The sequence below is a fragment of the Epinephelus lanceolatus genome, chromosome 17 (assembly GCF_041903045.1).
Source record: "Epinephelus lanceolatus isolate andai-2023 chromosome 17, ASM4190304v1, whole genome shotgun sequence".
In the NCBI taxonomy this organism is placed as follows: domain Eukaryota; kingdom Metazoa; phylum Chordata; class Actinopteri; order Perciformes; family Serranidae; genus Epinephelus; species Epinephelus lanceolatus.
The window spans coordinates 25,672,939-25,692,011 of NC_135750.1; the positions used below are offsets into that span (position 1 = coordinate 25,672,939).

Below are 19,073 nucleotides of genomic sequence, written 5' to 3' on the forward strand. Positions count from 1 at the left end.
AATACCCACCACTTATTAAATAAAAGCCCTACTCTGTTTCTGTATGTTGCTGCATGTACAGCTGTGTAATCATGAGTACCCAGCGAAGGGAAAGAACAGTGAAGTCCTAGAAATTAAGGAGCAATTATAAGGATGTCCTTCATGGTTGCACTGAATTAGTTTGATAAAGAGGCTAACATGTTGGCTCAGTGGTCCTTGTAACAAAACATTAGCTGCTTAAATTAAGCTGGAAATAAACAGCGACATCCCCCAAAGTTCCAGCGTGCTGAGAGACTTTTCTGTCGAGCCAGCAGGTAGTTAAAGGGACAGTATTAGTGTGTTTTAGGGTATTTATAGCTATAAGTGCATAGAGGTGTCATGTTAAAGGCACAGTTCACCCTGAAGGATGCGTGCATCTACTGCTAGCTCACCTAGCACCACTCAGCTAGCAAACATTGCAGTTCAGCCGAGGAAGATGCATTACAGTTTACATCTCACTTTGTCATGAGGGTGAGCCTCTCATCCATGAGTAGATGTACACCTCCTTCTGCACTGTGATACGGCTGGCTGATGTAGTTCAGAGGAGTGAAAATAGATGCTACATGAAACTCACAGAAAGGTCTACATCTTTTTGAGTAACTGTGTCATGATTTCTGGAAAGAGACATTGCTGTTGACTTCTTCAGATGTATTTTTTGCCACTTTGAGCACCACAAGCCAAGTGCCATGTTGTTCCATTATATTAGAGAGAAGGCAGACAGCCAATTTCTCCAGCACTCAGCAACTCACACCAAAATAATTTAGATTGATAAATAGCTCTACAGGTAAGAGGAAAAATATGTATTTTGATTTGGGGGTGAACTGTCTCTTTAGCACGACACCATTATGCAATTATTGCTGAAAATACTCAAACTCAGTAGTGTGATGGCCATTAGATCAAGCTGTGTTCAAAACAACCTTTTAACGTGTTCATTAATGAGCAGTCTCAGTTCATACAACAAATACACGTAGATGTAAATGGCCAGAAACAGCAGATTAGTATTGATTGTCATCATTCTTTGTTTTAACACTATTTAACCTTTGCTTGCTTAAACATGTTCAGAGTGGCTTTTCAGTTAACAAGGCATTGATTGGACAATCAGGTTGCCCAGCTTCCTTGCAATGTGTGCTGGCTTTGATGTCTGCGTTGACGGTAATCCAGCAGTAGCGGCCGGCTGCTTGGTCAGTGAGTCCCTCTTCCCTCCACCTGGGTGAGTCACAGCATCGGGGCAGGCAGCACCAGTATCTGGCCTGTCATCCAGCCAGCTAGAGCTGATTGACTGGATAATCACATCTTCTCATGCTGTCCTGTGCCACACTTCTCCACTGTTCCCTTGGGCCTGAAGTCAATGAGGCAGGGAGAGATCACTGTAGATCCATCACTGCAAATAGATCACCATCAGTGAGGGCACCAGAGAGGGCTGGACGCGGCAGACAGTTGACTAAAGGACCTTAATGTCTGGCCAGCAGCTGCCAGTTTTGACCATAGACTGCACTACAGGCGTAAACCCAGGCCCTACAGTAGTGAATGTGGTGCAGGAATGGGCTCCTTAATACGATTGACCTCTTTTCCCCTTTCCTTTCTTTCCTCCTTGGAGAGCAACAAGGACAGGATGATGGAAGGCAAAGATCAAGCATGCTTTCAAGTCCAACTCCATTCCATTATTTCATATCTCTCCTCCTTAATCCCTCGCCAGTCGTCTGGTTTCAATCCTGCCCCGGTGTTTAGTGCTTACAAAGCAGAACTGTGCCTCTGAGATTGAGTGTGTCCCAGTACTTTGGCACCCTCAGATTTGCATACACATTGCATCGGGCTTTGAAGATTGCAGAAAAGGAGGAAATAAATAGCCACAAATGGGTGCAGGGGAATGAAGATGGCACCCATCTGAAATACTCCCCACAGTGGGCAAGGTATGCCAAGCCTGGGGATTTTAATACTGTCACAGTGGCACGTCCTCATTGGCCTGTTTGGTTATGTGTGCCCAGCAGGGGAACATCACAACTATACGGCAATTCAAAGAAGCTCTAAGACGGAGGCTGCATGAAAAAATAATGCTCTGCCCCAATTGGACTGATGTTGGAATATCTAAATGCAGCAGAGTATCTTAGGAGGGATTTTTTTTTTTTCTCTTTCTGCTCTCAAGATCACAGAGATTTGGTGCAGTCACTCTGATTTATCTGTGATTCTAAATTTGATTATCTCTCCTTGAGGTTTTGGCCCTGTGATTCTGTGTGACATCTCCGTTACTGCCCGCTAGCAGTGACACATTTTATGCAATATTAAAATGCTGGTTTCAGGAGTCAGTGAAGGAATGATTCAGAGATGTGATGTATTATTAGTTAACGGCCATTTGGTCTTATTATTGAATTTACTGAGACATTTAATAGAAGGTGTGCAGCCTATATAGTGTTACTGACAATATCAGCTACCTGCTCCTTTTCCTAAACACCCATTTATTTGTAAGGGTGCTGATAAAAATCACATTCTGTATTTCCTGTTTTTTGTATTACTAGATTTCCAGGGACAACAGCCTGTCGTTTTTGCTTTTAAAGGGTTGTTTTCACCATCAAGGACACTGCTTCCATTATGCAAGTCTTTATTCCCATATCACTATTTCATGTCATGTTGTGGACATGAGAGAAATCAAATACTGGGTCGCACTGTCGTAGGTAAACAAGATGGAGAGTGATGTTCCGTTGTTTAGTGCCGTGCTCCGTCGTAGGCTTTTGGTAGTTATATGCTGCCACCAAGTGGCATTACAGGAACAGAGAGATATCACAAGAAACAAGAGAGCAGCTATTATGAGAAGAGTAATTATCCCCCCTTTCTTCAGACACTATACATTTACAGCAAAACAGTGTGAATATTGTTGGTGATAATAATGTGACTGCCTGATTACTGCCTCCCTCCTCCTGGTTTGAGGGAAATAGTATTCAGTGAGAATTCAGAAATTTGATGCCCTATCTAATGGTGCGATCAGTACAGCAAATGCAAGTCAGAATGATGTGTTTTTATGGACCATTAACTATGTTTACCTTTAATGTTTTCTGCCTCTGTCAAACTGCTTTACTCATCCACTCTGTCCTCCTTTCGATCTCTCCATCTCTCAGCCTGTCTGTAATGTATTGGTTTGTATGCATGCATGTGTGTTAACCATTGTTTGGACTGTCCCGCAGGCAAAGGTCCAGAAACTATTTTTGCGGGTCAGAATCTGAACGATAATGAGTGGCACACAGTGCGTGTGTTCAGGAGGGGCAAGAGTTTGAAACTGACCGTAGATGATCTGCTGCCTGTGGAAGGTACTTCTCATCCTCTGTTCATCTGACAGAATCCTATTTTTCTCCTATACACCTAATTATATGTAACATTTTGTTGGGCTCACAGATTCTAGGTAAGACACGTGCTCTAGTAGTGTATTATCTGGTACTACTCTGTGCTGTTCTGGAGAGAGCCTTCATGCAGTTCTTTCTCTGAAAAGAGCACTGCTGATGCTCTCGTGTCCATTAAGGACCAAATGTTGCTGTTTGAAATTCACCAGGCATTGTTAAAAACATGTCCTCTAACTGAGCGATGTTGGATAAATGTCTTAAGATGGCTGCAAATTAAATAATAAGCAACAAAGTGCTGAATTTTGGGAGATCATGGGAGAATTATAGCCATCCTAGTTACTAGTTATTTTACAATTATTTAGACAGACTTTCTTTGAGGCCTTGTTTCCTTAAGCAGTAAAAAAGAGTTATTTTTAGACCATTCTGTTTTCTACTTGTCTGAAAAGAACATTTTGCAGCACCTATTGTACAACCTGAAGAAAAGAAAGTTTTAATGACCAATTAAGAGTTCAAACAGAAAACCAAAACTTACAAAAAACAAAACTTTTGATTGCTCTATGATTTCACAGCTTAAATGAGTTCATTATTGCAAGCCACTTTAATTTATTTTTATTTATTTATTTTTTTCTAGATCTCCTCACATCATAGTGTTATTGTCATTTAGAGGCTGTGTAGACGAACCCTTAATTGCAAAGCATCGCCCCTTGAATTGTCATGTACCCCCAATAACAGCCCCTCTCCCTCCCCCCCTCTGCTGATCAAAGGTCAAATGGCAGGTGACCACACCCAGTTGGAGTTCCATAACATTGAGACGGGCATTGTAACAGAGAAGCGCTTCATGTCAATGGTGCCGTCCAACTTCATCGGCCACCTCCAGAGCCTCTCCTTCAATGGCATGGCCTACATAGACCTCTGTAAAAATGGTGACATTGATTACTGTGAGCTCAATGCCATGATTGGCTTCAAGAACATCATTGCCGACCCCGTCACCTTCAAGTCACGCTCCAGCTATGTGACCCTCACTACTCTGCAGGCCTACTACTCCATGCACCTTTTCTTTCAGTTCAAAACCACCTCATCCGATGGCCTCATCCTGTTTAACAGCGGAGATGGGAATGACTTCATCGTGGTGGAGCTGGTCAAAGGGTAAGTGGTTGCAAAAGTTTGACCAACTGTTTCCCAATATTTTAACATTAGCTCCAGTCACATTCACTTTTGTTACATCTTCAAGTGCTTTAACTGGGCTTGTTAGACCTTAAAATGGTAAACTATAAGATATTTTGTTCTATCTTAACTACATTTGACTACGTCTTTTGGGACATGAGTCATTGCTGTGGTTTTGCGCAGGCCTGCCATGAAATAATTTGTCAAACAATAATGTTGCCAGAACTCTGATATGCTTTTAGGGGAATTCGTAACTGAAGTTTGGCGTGGGTGGCTCTCTTGTTTTAGTTCAAATGAGGTAGCTGCTAACGCTGCAGTAACCACACATCTCATCTCTTTGCACACACATGACTTCATTTGTAGGACAGACCTACCTGCCACCAGGTGTGAGGACCAGCAACGCTTTAAACTGTGCTGAATATGTTTAGTATAAGTGCAGCAAGATTTGTTTATGTAAGAATCTCCATATGAATGGATTATGATTTTAACAATGCAGCTCTTAATACTATATGACAGTTTCCAAACAGAAAACAAGTCTTGACAGCTTATGCCATTACCATGGGAATTCAAATTCTTTTCTTATCACCTCTATGCCAGAATATTTACTGAAAGAGCTGTCGGCTATTACTGTTCTTTTTAATCTTCATGAAGGCACAACAAATACCCAACATAAAAGGGAATCAACTACACAAGGGCGCATTTCTTATTGCTGAAATGCAGCTATAGAATGACCTTCTTTTAAGTAATGCCTGAAGTTAAGGTATTATTCAATGTGCTAAACATTAAAGTCATACATTTTAATTAGAATGGGCATGCAAATCATAAATAGCCTGTAGACCAAAGAATTTAAGACCAATTTGTTCAGCACAGCCCACAACCTTTTGTTAATGCCGCAACCTGCCAATTATTTAGCTTCTTTTCAGACAGCTGCACTTTCTGATACTCTCATATCTGCACATTTGAAACCACAGGCAGGCACACAGCTACAGCAATGAACATGCACTCTCTTGCTTCAGTTTCCAGAGGTTTATAACACTTTTCTAATTTGCTTCTTCTTGATTTTATTATTCTTGCTATAATCTGATGCATTTGATGACAAATATGTGGATCTTGGAAACATCAACAAAGCCTTGTCACAATGCCACGCTTTCATGTCCTTCCATTCTGTCCATGGTTGCATCCAATCATGTTTTTTATCTGTTTCCAGTTACCTGCACTACGTGTCTGACCTGGGAAACGGAGCCCACTTGATCAAAGGCAACTCAAACAAACCTCTGAACGACAACCACTGGCACAATGTCATAATATCAAGGGACACCAACAACCTCCACACTGTCAAGATAGATACCAAGATCACCACGCAGACGACCACAGGAGCCAAAAACCTGGACCTGAAGGGTGTGTAGGCATAGTGAATTTATATGTATATGTATATATATTTTTAGATTTCACTAATCTGGGGCAGCAGTGGCCTAGAGGTAAAACAAGCAGGTTTGTGACTGAATGGTTGCACCAGCAGGATAAAGCCTGCAGGGGTGGCAGGAAAAAGCAGTGCTTGGCCCTCACTCATTATCACCACTGTGGCACCCTTGAGCAAAAAACTCAGCCCCCATCTGTTCAGTAGCCAACAGTGATGGGGTGCGTGTAGGGAGTTCTTAGGAGAGACCATTTGTACTCAGCAGACCAACATTTAATAAAAGTTATTTTAAAGGTCCCATATTATGTTTTATACTTCGTACCTGTAATGTGGGTTTCTACCAGAACATGTTCACACGCTTTAATGTTAAAGAAGAAAAGAAACATTTCCTCATACTCTCTACCTGAATACAGCTGTATTGTCTCTGCACTGCCATTGTGGCTGTAAAATAACTAACAGCACTGTATCAGTTTCTCCCTGTATATAATATAGTTGTGACATCACAACTTCAGGAAATACTTGACAGCTCACTTAAAGGCAAAAGATTCTTAATACAGATTATGTGCATTTCTCTGTGGACTAAATGTTATGGTACTTTCACAGTCTTTATATAACACATATACCTGCTTTATAATTTAAAGACAGGGGAATGTGACTTTTTACCATTTAGGGCCTTTAAGGAGTCATTAGGTAATAAGATAAAACTCTTTTCCCACTGGAAAGATAATTGGCACAAGTAATGTGCTACATTGCAGAATGTTGTAATTTCTGTTATCAAACATTGCTAATGAGACACTACAAAGTGGATGACAAATTACTGGATTGAATGTAAAAATAAAACAATATTGAAATTGTATTATATAAAAAATGTAATTTGATGCAATAAGAAATTGATAATTAACCTACTGCATGCTCACCTGGATAAAATACTTTATTAGACGACTCTCATCATTAATTAGAGATAACACAAAGAGTCTGATATTCAGTGAGGAAAAGTCACTATGATCCCACTTACAATGATGTGCTTTTAATCTTTAAAAATGCTCATTGCTTGATATGGTAAGCTTGGTACCATGCTTTCTTTCCACTAGGGGTCAGTATTGTTATATTTCTGCACAGGTAACCTTTACATTGGTGGCGTGGCTAAAGAAATGTACAAGGAGCTGCCCAAACTGGTGCATGCCAAGGAGGGCTTTCAAGGTTGTCTGGCATCAGTGGATCTGAACGGGCGGCTCCCAGACTTGATGTCAGATGCTCTGGACTGTGTGGGGCAGATAGAGAGAGGATGTGAAGGTGAGTTATCTCTCAGACTGCTGGGGGAAATCCTGTTGGCAATATGTTGCTTTCAGACTTTTCTTTGTCTTTAGAACACGTTCTACCTGAAGCTCAGGTGTAATGGTTTGAATATTGATAGATGCCTAACAAGAGAGATGTTCCATTTAAATGCAAATTCACTGATAAACTCCCCTAATTACTTTGGTTTCCCTCAGTATCACAGAACTTTCCCAAAGGGTCATTGCAACACTATGCGGTGCCCGATTGCTGCTGAGTTCTCCCATCCTCATACTTGTCCAACAAGGACTCACACACACACACACACACACACACTCTCTCTCTGAAGCACACCCACACTGCCAACCTGTGGCACATAATTTAACATCCATAAAGTGTGTTAGTATTCTGTTAGAATGCATCAAGCTCTGACACTCCTCCACAGGCAATCATTTCTGTTTCACTTAGCCATAATCTGATTATTCTCTCTGCCATATTTGTACTGCCAGTGTTATTTCCCATTTTATCCCCATTCTGTTTTGCTCTATGCATGCTTGCTGGATCTGAGAGTTTGCCAGAAGCAATCCTTTTGAATTATGTATGAAGCCTTTGTTGCATGCATGAATATCATTTGCCCAGTCTAATGTGTGCACCACATCCAGAGACAATATTTGATTTATTTTTCAACTTCACTCACTTAGTTTAATTTCACAATTCATCCACTCTTTTTCTATTGAGTACGCAACTTCTGATCTTTTCATGTTCCCGACATTACAAATGTAATCGAATTCAGCGCCCTGTGCGGGTCTGTCAAACTTGCAGTTTTCGTTTTGTGCCACACAATATCAGTGGTCGCTCTCAGTGGAAAATGGCTTATATGATAACACATTTATTGAATTGTACGAAAGGAGTCAGAAGGCAGCATACATTTTGTAGATAGTATTTGACTACAGCAGGGAAGATACATTAGATAAAAATGTAGTTTTCTTTTACTGAACACAATGGACAGATCATATCTACTTCCCATAGTAATGACAGTTGCATGTTTTTTCTTCATACTGCTGATGCCATTTTGAGAGTAGTTGCTATCACAGCTCGGCTTAATTCAGCCTCCATTACACAATACAATTTTTCCCCTCTGGCTCTTTCTGAGGACAGACATCGGCCTCATTACTCGCTCTGTCTCTCCTGCTTTAACAGTCTGTGTTTCTGTTACTCCATCTCTGACGTCTTGATGCTTTACTAACAGCTGGTATACTTTGCCTTTCCTTTCCTATTATTTTGCTGACAAAAGTTGCATTGATGAAAGCTGACTTGCAAGGTAGATAGCTTTGTCTGTTTGATACAGAGTCTGATATCCCCTCCCCCCTTTGCATCAATTCCTTTGCCCTCCCCACTTCTCCACAGTCTCTACCTCCACACTTTCTACTCCCTGAACAAGATGACTGCCTAATTTGAATTCACCCACCTGCCATATGGAATGGGCTTCAGTCCCATAGGAATACAAGTATCATTACCATCTTGTATCAAAGTCTATGGGGCTCACATTTTGATTTGCACTCACATGTTGTATCCTTTTTTTTTTTTTTTTTTTTTTTTTTTGTCAGACATGTTTTTTTATGTATTTATTTTCAAGGGTTTTTTTAGAGCAACTTTTGCATGCCTTATACTAGTGTTAATAACAGTGCTTTCTCCTGCATGGATTTCCTATTTTAAAAAATCAAGGTTTTTACTCAACCTCCAATAGTTTCATGTTTTAAATTAAATTAATTGTTAATTAATTGATGTCATAAGTCCCGTGTTTACCAATGCCATATTCCTGTTATAGTCTCTGGCACTCTATTACCACTCTGTAAGTAGAAATTAAATCAAGCTGCAGGGTTTAGCCCTTTAAAATTAAACAGCTGAAAGTGTGCTGCAAAACAAATGGCACCAGTGCCCAGTAATTAGAGTCAATTCAGACACAATTTGATAAATAAATAGCAATATAACCACATTATAGTATTGAGTTTGTAATAAACATTAAGTAATTAAATTATTTTCCACTTCATGCCTTACATATAAATCAGATGACATTAGACAAACCAACAGTGTCTCCTCTCAAAAAACAGTGTGATTCTTTATCTTGATTAACTGAAATTCTGAAGTCTGATATTAATAAGTATGCCATAACACATCTGTTGTCTTGTTGTTTACTTAATTGACCAACAAGCCAAGTCACATCAGACTCCATTACATTTGTAACACAGTAGGCACATTATTAAATGAAAGATTTTGTCAGCAGTGGAATCACCAGTCGATCACGTAGTTAGATGAAACCTAAATTGACTTATATTCAAATGTATTTCAGAGTCATTTCTCATCGTGAATTAAAGTGTTGTTGTTGTTTCTTGTGTCAAAAGGGAGACTGTGTGAAGCATTTTACTTTTTGCATTTTTCAGCCTTGAGTGGGCTAAAGCAAATGCTTAAACTATTTAGCAGTTACCATAGTTACTCCAAGGCTGAGCAGCAACTACACTGGCTACACTTAATGCTGCTTCCACATGGATTCAGGCAGATGGTGGATGGCGAACCGGACATCATTTAGTCGATGAGAGCAGGATGGTGAAATTAGGTGAAGCCAGTAGAGAACACTGGCAGTGGTAGCTGTAGACTACACTGCCAAAGTGAAAATATTTTAACTTTTTGGCTCTTTCTTGATGATGGATGTTATGTAGCTCTTTCACACAAGGAGAACTTGAAGCTGCATTTTCTAGCTACATGCACGACTAGAACAAGTGCATAAATAAACAACACTAGATAACTGTACTTAATATATTTTATTCCATTCTTTGTACACAGTACAACACCACCATAAATAAATATTGTCATGTGTGTTTTGTTTGGCCGTCCTGCCAGTCCTTCTGACTGACTCTTTGTTTTTCCCGTGCCGTCCAGAAGGTTTTGTCCGTCTGCCGTCTGTCTGAGTCCATGTGTATGCTGCTTTTTTAGAGAAGAGAAAATATAAGGATGACATTGTAATGCGCAGTCTGTCAATTGTCAACTTCACAAGAGTAAATAAAAACACAATGGAATAGAAAGATAGATGTGTTCCAGTGGGTTAGTTATGGCTATAAAGTGGAGTGCTGCACGCAAGCAGTAGTACAGTATGTGTCACTATTCAGATTATATCTTTATGTGTCATAGATGCAGTTCAAATATCCAGATGAAAAATAACTGACAAATAAAAGTGGCCACAATCGTAGAGTAAATAGTATAAAACCAAAGTAATTCCATAATTTAAATATTTCATCCATACTAACCCGCTCCATTCCACTAACATTTCTCCATAACTGAACTAACTCAGCATCACTGTCACACAAACAGATGATAGAGTCTGTGCAGCTGTGCACTCACTGCACTCTGGCTCAGACTGACAAAACGACTGACTGACTGATGCGCCGATGAAATGATGGAAATAATAGATGCACAAGCACGATGATTAAACACTTTGACTGTAAAAAGCACGATTACATCACTGTTTAAAAGCACATGGATAACTCAGGCTCTTACTGCTTATGAACTATGTCATTGTCCTCTGACGCCGTTCACAGCTGGTAATAAGATGCATTCTCTGATTACACTAACCATCTGCACAGGTGGTCAGGGATGCCTGACAGTTGGAAGAAGGAAAGGTGGATAACAGTGTGCACTGTAGACACAGCTTTATAAGATCTAGACACAGTTTAAATACACGTTACTCTACAAAAGACAGATGAACCGTCTCATAAATATTCTGTACTCTGCTACTCTAAGTATATAATGTAAAATAAAATATGGTAATCGCTAATGACAGTTTAATCCAAGGGCTGAAGACATTTAAATACCTTAAATGTTAAAATGTTTTTGTATGTGTGTGAGGTCTTTATTGTGTCTTCTAACTGAATATATTGAGGGGTTTGGGCAGGCATTTGTCTACAAATTTGAAGCATTTTTTTATGGAAAGAACACAAAATATGTCTAAATATACAGTTGTTAGTGATGGTAGCATATGTTGTTTGTTCTGTGTGCTTCCATTTGCAGAAGCCTATTGTCTATATGTTCTGCGTGACATTTAATTGAACTGCAGACTCAATCTGCAGACTGTGCTGCTGGTTATTATAAAATTCAGCTCACCAAGTTACCATTTGTCTCCATATTCAGGCCCCAGCACGACGTGCCAAGAGGACTCGTGTGCCAACCAGGGTGTGTGTCTTCAGCAGTGGGAGGGCTTCAGCTGTGACTGCAGCATGACGACATTTGGGGGACCGCTGTGTAATGATGGTAGGATTCCTCTTCTTGGTTCTTTACTCTCAAAGCCTAAACAGGTTTTGTTTATTTTTTATTCATTTGACAATTACAGGGTAAACATGTCTGTTGGTATACTCTGTGCAGGCCCATCCATAATATGAAATAATGGGTATTTTCATTTAATTAAAATCAGATCAAATCAAATATCACAAAATAACATACCTCATACACATCTCAGATCTTAAGATGCATAATTCATTCCATCTTCTAATTAAACTCGTCCAGGAAAATCTTGGTGTCAGACATTCAAAGGTGGGTGTTATCATCAACAGCGGGGCCATTTTTATCCTATGCTTTCACACAGCGCTTGTGTTCCAGCTCATTATTGTTTCCTGTCTGTGCTCTATATTTGTGTCCTCACGAAGCACGACGTTTGCCAGAAATATGACACATTTGCTTTGTAAACTTTCCAATTGAACTAAGTAGAGGCCCAAACTGTGCTGCGTGCTGTAACTTGGTCAATTAGAATGAGTCTTGACACAACTTGTTTTTCAATAGCTCTGCTTTGAATGTATATTGTCTTCACTGAGGGTGTCGAGAGCTGCTGGGAATCTGTAGGGCAGAAACTTCCACGTTTGTGACATCTGGCTGACAGTTCAGTGAAAGCTCATTAAAGTTTGAGAGATGTACCACTAGAGGGAGCAACAAACATTGTGTTCTGCTAAATAAAACATCAACAACAAGTCAATCAAGTAAACAAAATAAATGACAGTAACCACAAATGTGCTCATTATTTATTATAGTTTAAGCAGAAGATTTAAGCTTACTTTGAGCCACATGATGCAATTTAAAAGTTCTGTGGTATTAATCTCCCTTAAAGACAGTTAAGTAGGCATTTTGTTTAAAGGACTCTGAGCTCATTAATGTTTAGTTTTTGAGAGAACTAGGGTAATGTCTGCTCCTCCTTTAGAAAATGGGCTACTTCCTTATGCAAAACATGCACAGGGGATTTTGTTTGGTCATTATTTTCTTCTGCAGCAGTTCACACAGTAAGGGGTGAATGGGCAAAGTGCTGAACTGCATTAAGGAGGAAAGAACAGAGCGGGCACTCTGGAGATGACACAAAAGCAGAGGAGAGAGCACCATAAATGTTAATGCATTCTGTGTCACTTCTACCAGCTTGATAAGACCCCATCTTTTGTTATCAGCAGAAAGTGTTAATAGATTCCCCTGCAGCCTTATGTGCCGGACATATCTGCTGCCCATGATAACACTAAAAGGATTCTTCTGTCCATGAGATGTGAGCTTGAGTGTAGCTCGTCCTGATCCCAGCCCTGCTCTGCTCGTTTTACTCTCCCTTTCATTCCTCAGACCATGTTTGGATCAACAGAGGAGTAGGGCTGTGCTGGAGGTGTTGAGGGATATTTTTGATGGCGAACTCCTCATGAACCTGCCTTGTGCATTAAAGGGAGAAGAAATGCAGTTTGGAACTTTCTTTTTTTATATATCGTTCTTCCTGTCATACATATTCATCCTGAGCAGGCCCATACAGCTCATTTTCAGCGCTGGGAGTAGAGTGGCTCACAGGACATGTATGCATATATTATATCTGAGCAGAAGTGCTCTACCTGCCGACTCTGGTTACTGTAGCTAGTCTCATTATTCCTACTGACCTGACAAGACAATAGGATGGATCAATGTGCAGGCCCAAGGGATGCAATATGTTACCACCAAAAAAACATACTTTCCAAGAAATCTCTTTCACTACGGATGAACTAGTCCTCAGAATAGTGATGCAAGGCATCCTCACTCTGCCAAGGAAATTCTACGAGTGGGAAAAATGAAGCTGGAGATGGTGGGGTTTTATCTATGTTGATGGATTGTCATGGGGATAGAGGAGAAGGGGGAGCGGCAAAGAAACGAGAGAAGCGTCTCTGAGGAAAATATCACTTTTTACCAGCTATATTTGCATAAGCTGAAATGCAGGCAATTTACAACAGAGCAATGGGTCTCCGAGAAAGCAACTTACATGGGGAGCTCACTGCATTTCCACATATTTCTCTTGAGGGTAGTCTGCCTTCTGACAAGGAGAAAAACTCCATTTCTCAGCCCCTGGCCCCATAACATTCACAGCCGGGATGCATTGTACAGCCGTCAGTCACAAATCATAAGGGAACTAATATTATGCCTGATAGTACAATACCATCTCATCGTTCAGCTCATGTAAATTCAAAATTTAAATCATTTTAAACGGAATAATGTGTTGATACTCGTGCCCAGTTGTGCTGTAAATTTACTGTCAACCTCAGTTTACTGCAGTGCGCTCAATCTCAACAACAAAAGAAAAAACAGTATGCGACAGTGACTTGCAATCAAATTAATGTAATTAACTTTCAGTTATTGTAGGAGGAAACAAGGCTTGGGCAGTATCCATTTTGTCTTATCTTCCTCACATTTTACCGCAGTATATAGTATATGATGGTGTTTGTGTAAAAGAAACAAACCAGAAACAAAAAAAAAAAGTAATTGTAGCACATGTCACTGTCTAGCCTACAATGCTCCATTCTAATATGCAGTTAGCCTACTTGGACAAGTCTTGCTGGGCATAAATGATTATGACCCATGGAATAATAAGTAGATAGAAAAGAAGCATCCTTCTTGCTGGAAGACCTGATGACACGTGTTGCTGCAGCAGATACGTTAACATCATTGGGCTAAACAGTCTGATCCTGTTGAATAAAATGATGTGGCAAATAAACTGATTTTGTAGCAATACTCCCAAATAGGGGCAGGTGTTTTTTCTTTTTTCTTTTTTTTAACTAGTCGCATAACATTATCCCCGCCACACGCAGTCTCCATCTTTCTGAGCTCAGTCCCTCCAGTAGAGCCTGACCTCTGGTGGTGTGCACGGTGCACTACATTACATCACCTCAATACAGCATCTCCATATCAGTTTATTAGAAAGAGGAGCATCTGTATTTTTTAAGTTACTGAAAATCAAACCTTCAGGATTTCTAAATACCCTGCTATACCGTAACACCTTGAAACTGTCCAAGCCTAAAGGAAGCACTGATCTGTTTTAAGAATGAAAACAATCAAAAGCCACTCTCGGGCCTTTCCTTGAAAAGGAAAAAGGTTTTGACTAAAACGGTGTTATTAAGTACTTTTGGCAATCTGAAAGTACTCTTCTTCTGAGGTTTGTCGCTGTACAGAGAGAAATGGGGCATCAGAGATTTGGCATCATTTTTAAATAAGTGAAGCGTTGTTTTAAATTACTGCATTGCAAGCTATGGCCTAAAGGCCTATTTCCACCAGATGCGTGTTGGTTGCGTCTGCGCTCCGGCACGGCAGCGGAGCCGATAGGATTCAATTCTAGTCAGTGTGTGTGTTTCCACCGGCTGCGGCTGTGCTGCGTTCCGGCTCCGTCTCAGCTCCGGCACTCCGGAGCCCTCCGCAACAGATACGCAGGACTTCTATTTTTGCCGGACGCCGGAGGACAACGCAGCAATTCAGCACAGAGCAGATCGTGCGGGGCAGGAAGTCGTGCACAGAAACACAATAAAACATCCGGTTAATTTTCAAAATAAAATACACAGTGTTCACGCGGATCATATTTCCCTGTACTACACCTTGAAAACTACATAATGGGCAGAGGCAGGCCTGAAGTCAACAGGTCAGAGGTTTTCAGACGTCATTTCACCCCGCGAACACCATGGACAAGGAGATATTCATCATGGCAGTGCACCAAGATGTCTTCCGGCGGAGCTGCACCGCTCCGCACAGCAAACGCAGCCGGTGGGTATTGACGGACGGCGGAGCACGCAGCGGATAACCAGTGCTGCCGTTCCGCAACGGACACGCATCCAGTGGAAATCCGGCGTAACATGCATGGCTTTATAACTGTTTGGTCCTGTGGGGGATGCACATAACGTACAGTAGAAGAAAGAGGAAGACATCAGTGAGATCATGAAGTGACAAGTTCCCCTATCAGAAGAGTATCTTTAGTAAAATAGAAAATGGCATGTATTTAGTAAAAGGCATTCTTTGCTCTTCAGTTTTTTTCCATTTTCAGTTCATACTTTGCTTTTTGCAAGTAATTCTATCTGTCCTCAAAAGTCTACAGTAGGTGTGGCGTGTGTGTGCTGCATGTTTCCACATACACTCTGCACTGGGTTTCATTTTTTAGAGCAATCCACCATTTCTTGGCTGTGCTGTGAATTTGCTATGATAAAAGTATTTCAACTTCTCAGAACAGTGCTGCACCTTTCAGTTCAGAATGATTGGCGGGATGATGACATAGATATAAAAACAATCTTCAGATCTTCTCTTCATCTTCTCCCAAACACTCCCAGTGATGTGCCAGTACTTTTTTTGAATGAACTGTGGACACGGTGTCTTAGAGTTTTATTTTTAGAACCAATTATCTCCACTGGATACCTACAGTCAGTGAAACTAGGGGAGATAAAAAATAAAAAATGCGTGCCATGCTGGCCAAGATGAATCTCTTTCAGTTCGTCATGCACGTGAGATGAACTATAGTTAAGATTGATGTTAAGCTTGCATTTGGTCTCATCACTGAAAGCTGTTTTTGATGCCAGTAGGAATAAAATGGCATGTAGAACACATTTCCATTAGTGACCCAAAAAGGAGACACAGACTGCATGTATCTATGTGTGATGAAGTCGTCAGTAGTGTTGTGCAAGCACAAACCGATGCTGGTAATCAGCCAGCAGCAGAACATCACCAGTATCTTCTTCGCTTAGAGTATGAGTTGATAATGCCATATTGCATTTTGTCTTCTCTGTAATGTCCATTGGGGTAGAAAAAAAGTGTTCTAGTTTTCATTCAGAAGCTGGCTTGGCATGTGTGTGTGTTCGTGGGACTTAAACTCCAGTCTGGACCTCCTGAGGGAGTTCGCCTGCAGTGGTCAAGCATCTCAGTGTAATGTACAGAGACAAACAGAATGGTGTTTGCTGTTGAGCTAAAGTGGGTCGAGGAGATGCTACGGAGAGGGGTATGCCTGGCCTTCACGCAATTTTTGTCTCGCCTGATTGCTCCTCCACCCAGTCTTATAGCCAGAGCTATTAGTGCCATGTCAATATTGTATCAACAATGGAGGTTGTGTGGGTCTCGTCTCCATTGTCTCTGCCCAAGGGGCAAAGACGAGTCCCTCTCACTTGATTCTAATGTGTCTGAGTCAATGCTCATTCTTGTGCCTTTATACCTTGAAAATAGTCCATCTGGGCCCCAGGCTCAGCATCCACTATGCCATTTGCATTAGACAGGGGTCTGATTTTTCTTAAGCACAAACATAAAGTAAAAGACCCTATTTCTGTCATGTGATATTCTTCATATAGTCTAAAGGCAGCCACTACACAGAGGAACCAACACTGACGCGTTTGTTGCGTCAGTCCACAAAAGCCAAAATTCAAATAAATATTTTAAAAAGACTAGAAGCTCAAAATTTAAGATAAAAATGAAGAACAACCAATTCACAGAGAGGTGGATTTCACTGACAATTATTGTATTTCAGCAATTCATCATGTCCAATTTTGCAAGGATTCTGCAGTGTCTAAATTTTTGTACTCACATTATTCAAGAGTAGCATTGAGAATTTACATGAACAATTATTTGCCCCAGTTTAGCCTCTTGCAAAACTTAATGCATCTTCCTAGAAATTTCTTTTCATTTAAAATAGGGCACTTGTTTTTCAGTGCAGTCGTGACGGTCCTCCAGATTTAACATGCAGATAAGCACACACACTCACACACACACACACACACACACACACACAAGCGTGCAGGAAGAACAGCAGACAGTTTTGTCCCAGTCTTCTGTGGTGGCATGCAAGGATTAGACCACTTAGTTTGGTTTCGATCAATATAAGGGGACACTCAGTCCAGTAGTGAGGCCAAGGGGATATGAGGCACTGGAGTAAACAGCCTGCTGTCACATGGAAGTAATGTTCTCCTTGCCCTGGATGTGGCCCTCTTTTAATGCAGCTCAGCCAAACAAATCTATGGGTCTGAAAGTATTTGGGCTTCAGTGTGTGCTGAAAGCTTGGCCTAGTATTGAACAGCCATTGTGCCCCTAGATATGAGAGAAGCAGTCTTAAGTGCTTCTGTGTGTTCACTTCAGTAACCATTCCCCCAAATGTGCACAGACGCTTACACGAATCATAGCACCAATGTTAAGTTTAACTGATTTGCTGCAAAGCAGCTGAAGGCTTTTCTAATGTACAATCAAATAACCATAACACTTTAGCAATGGAGAGGTTTATTTATTTATTTATTTATTTTAATCGCTACATCATCCTTGAAACAGTACATTGTTATGCCACTGTTTCAATGACAGCCATGGCCAGAGGCATTATGTTTTCAGGCTGTCCGTCCATCTCATTCTCATGATCTTTGTATCTCAGAAACTCCTTGAGGAAATTTCTTTAAATTTGGGACGAACGTTGACTTGGGCTCAAGGATGAACTAATTAATTTTTACTGGTTACTGGTCACTTGCACTTCATGTCTGTCTTTTGTCGTGGATGTGATATCTTCAGAAACGCTCGGAGGGAATTTCTTTAGATCTTGCACAAACGTCCACTTGTCCACTTCAAGGATAAACTGATTAGACTTTGGTGGTCATAGGTCAAAGGTCCCAGTGACCTCACACAATACGTTTCTCACTGTAATTCAAATGTCATACAATAATGATAACAAGAATTCACACAAATGTCTAATAAGATAAAATGATGAAGTGATGATAATTTATATCCAAAATTGTAAGTGGACTGCATTTATATAGCGCCTGTCTACCTTACCAAGAAAGCACTTTTAGAATTTGCCTCTCACTCATCCATTCACACATTCATACATCAGTGGTGGCGGAATTGCCATAAAGGCGACAGCCTGCACATTGGGAGTAACTTGGAGTTCATTGCCTTACTCAAGAACACTTCAGCATGCAGATAGGAGGAGCCAGGGATTGAAAGGCTGACCTTGTAGTTGAAGGACAACCTGCTCTACCTCCTGAGCCACAGCCACCCCCAAAAATGTCAAAGATTAACTTCCCTATGACCAACATACAACATTATGATGGGCCTATCATAATGTTCTGCAGAAACCCTTTTCTGGCCATTATTCAACGCCACACCTCAGGGACAGAGGGGGAAACATTTGGTCAGATACTAAATTGGTGACACTAATCTTTGGTGCCCAACTTGAACCTGTGGTGATTGTATAGATTTTCTGTGCTGCGATGTGTGGAAGATGTGTGTGAAGCATCCACGTTTTAAATTTGTAGCTTCTTTGCAGTAGCAACTCTCATATCTGAAGCATTGTCTACTGTCATAGCTGCAACTTTGAGTTGTATCCTGTTCCTCTGTTAGTCTACCACAAGCTCATTGGCTTTGATGATATTGAGGTGATCGTCATTGCACAATGTGACAAAGCGCTCTATCAGTCATCTTTAAAAATAGTCACTAAGTGAAGACAACATATTTCTTACAGGAAATCATTCACTGGAAATCATACATGTTAACAAAGTGATAACTTCCAAAAATATGAAGGGTATCCAAAAATACCCTTCATACCTTTTGTTAAATTCCCC

General features: G+C 40.7%; 1 protein-coding gene across 35 annotated transcripts in view; it reads left to right on the forward strand.

Annotated features, from left to right (window-relative positions):
• Positions 1-19,073, forward strand: part of LOC117248330 (neurexin-1a) — a 286,729-nt gene that overhangs the window by 137,354 nt on the left and 130,302 nt on the right. For 34 of the 35 annotated variants that reach the window (XM_078176214.1, XM_078176215.1, XM_078176233.1 and 31 more), the window contains 5 exons: positions 3,195-3,317; positions 4,112-4,493; positions 5,719-5,909; positions 7,048-7,221; positions 11,383-11,502. In XM_078176214.1, the coding sequence (XP_078032340.1) occupies positions 3,195-3,317; positions 4,112-4,493; positions 5,719-5,909; positions 7,048-7,221; positions 11,383-11,502 (990 nt within the window). Of the gene's footprint in view, positions 1-3,032; positions 3,318-4,111; positions 4,494-5,718; positions 5,910-7,047; positions 7,222-11,382; positions 11,503-19,073 lie in introns of those variants that run through there. The other variant, XM_078176246.1, reaches the window with a different exon arrangement.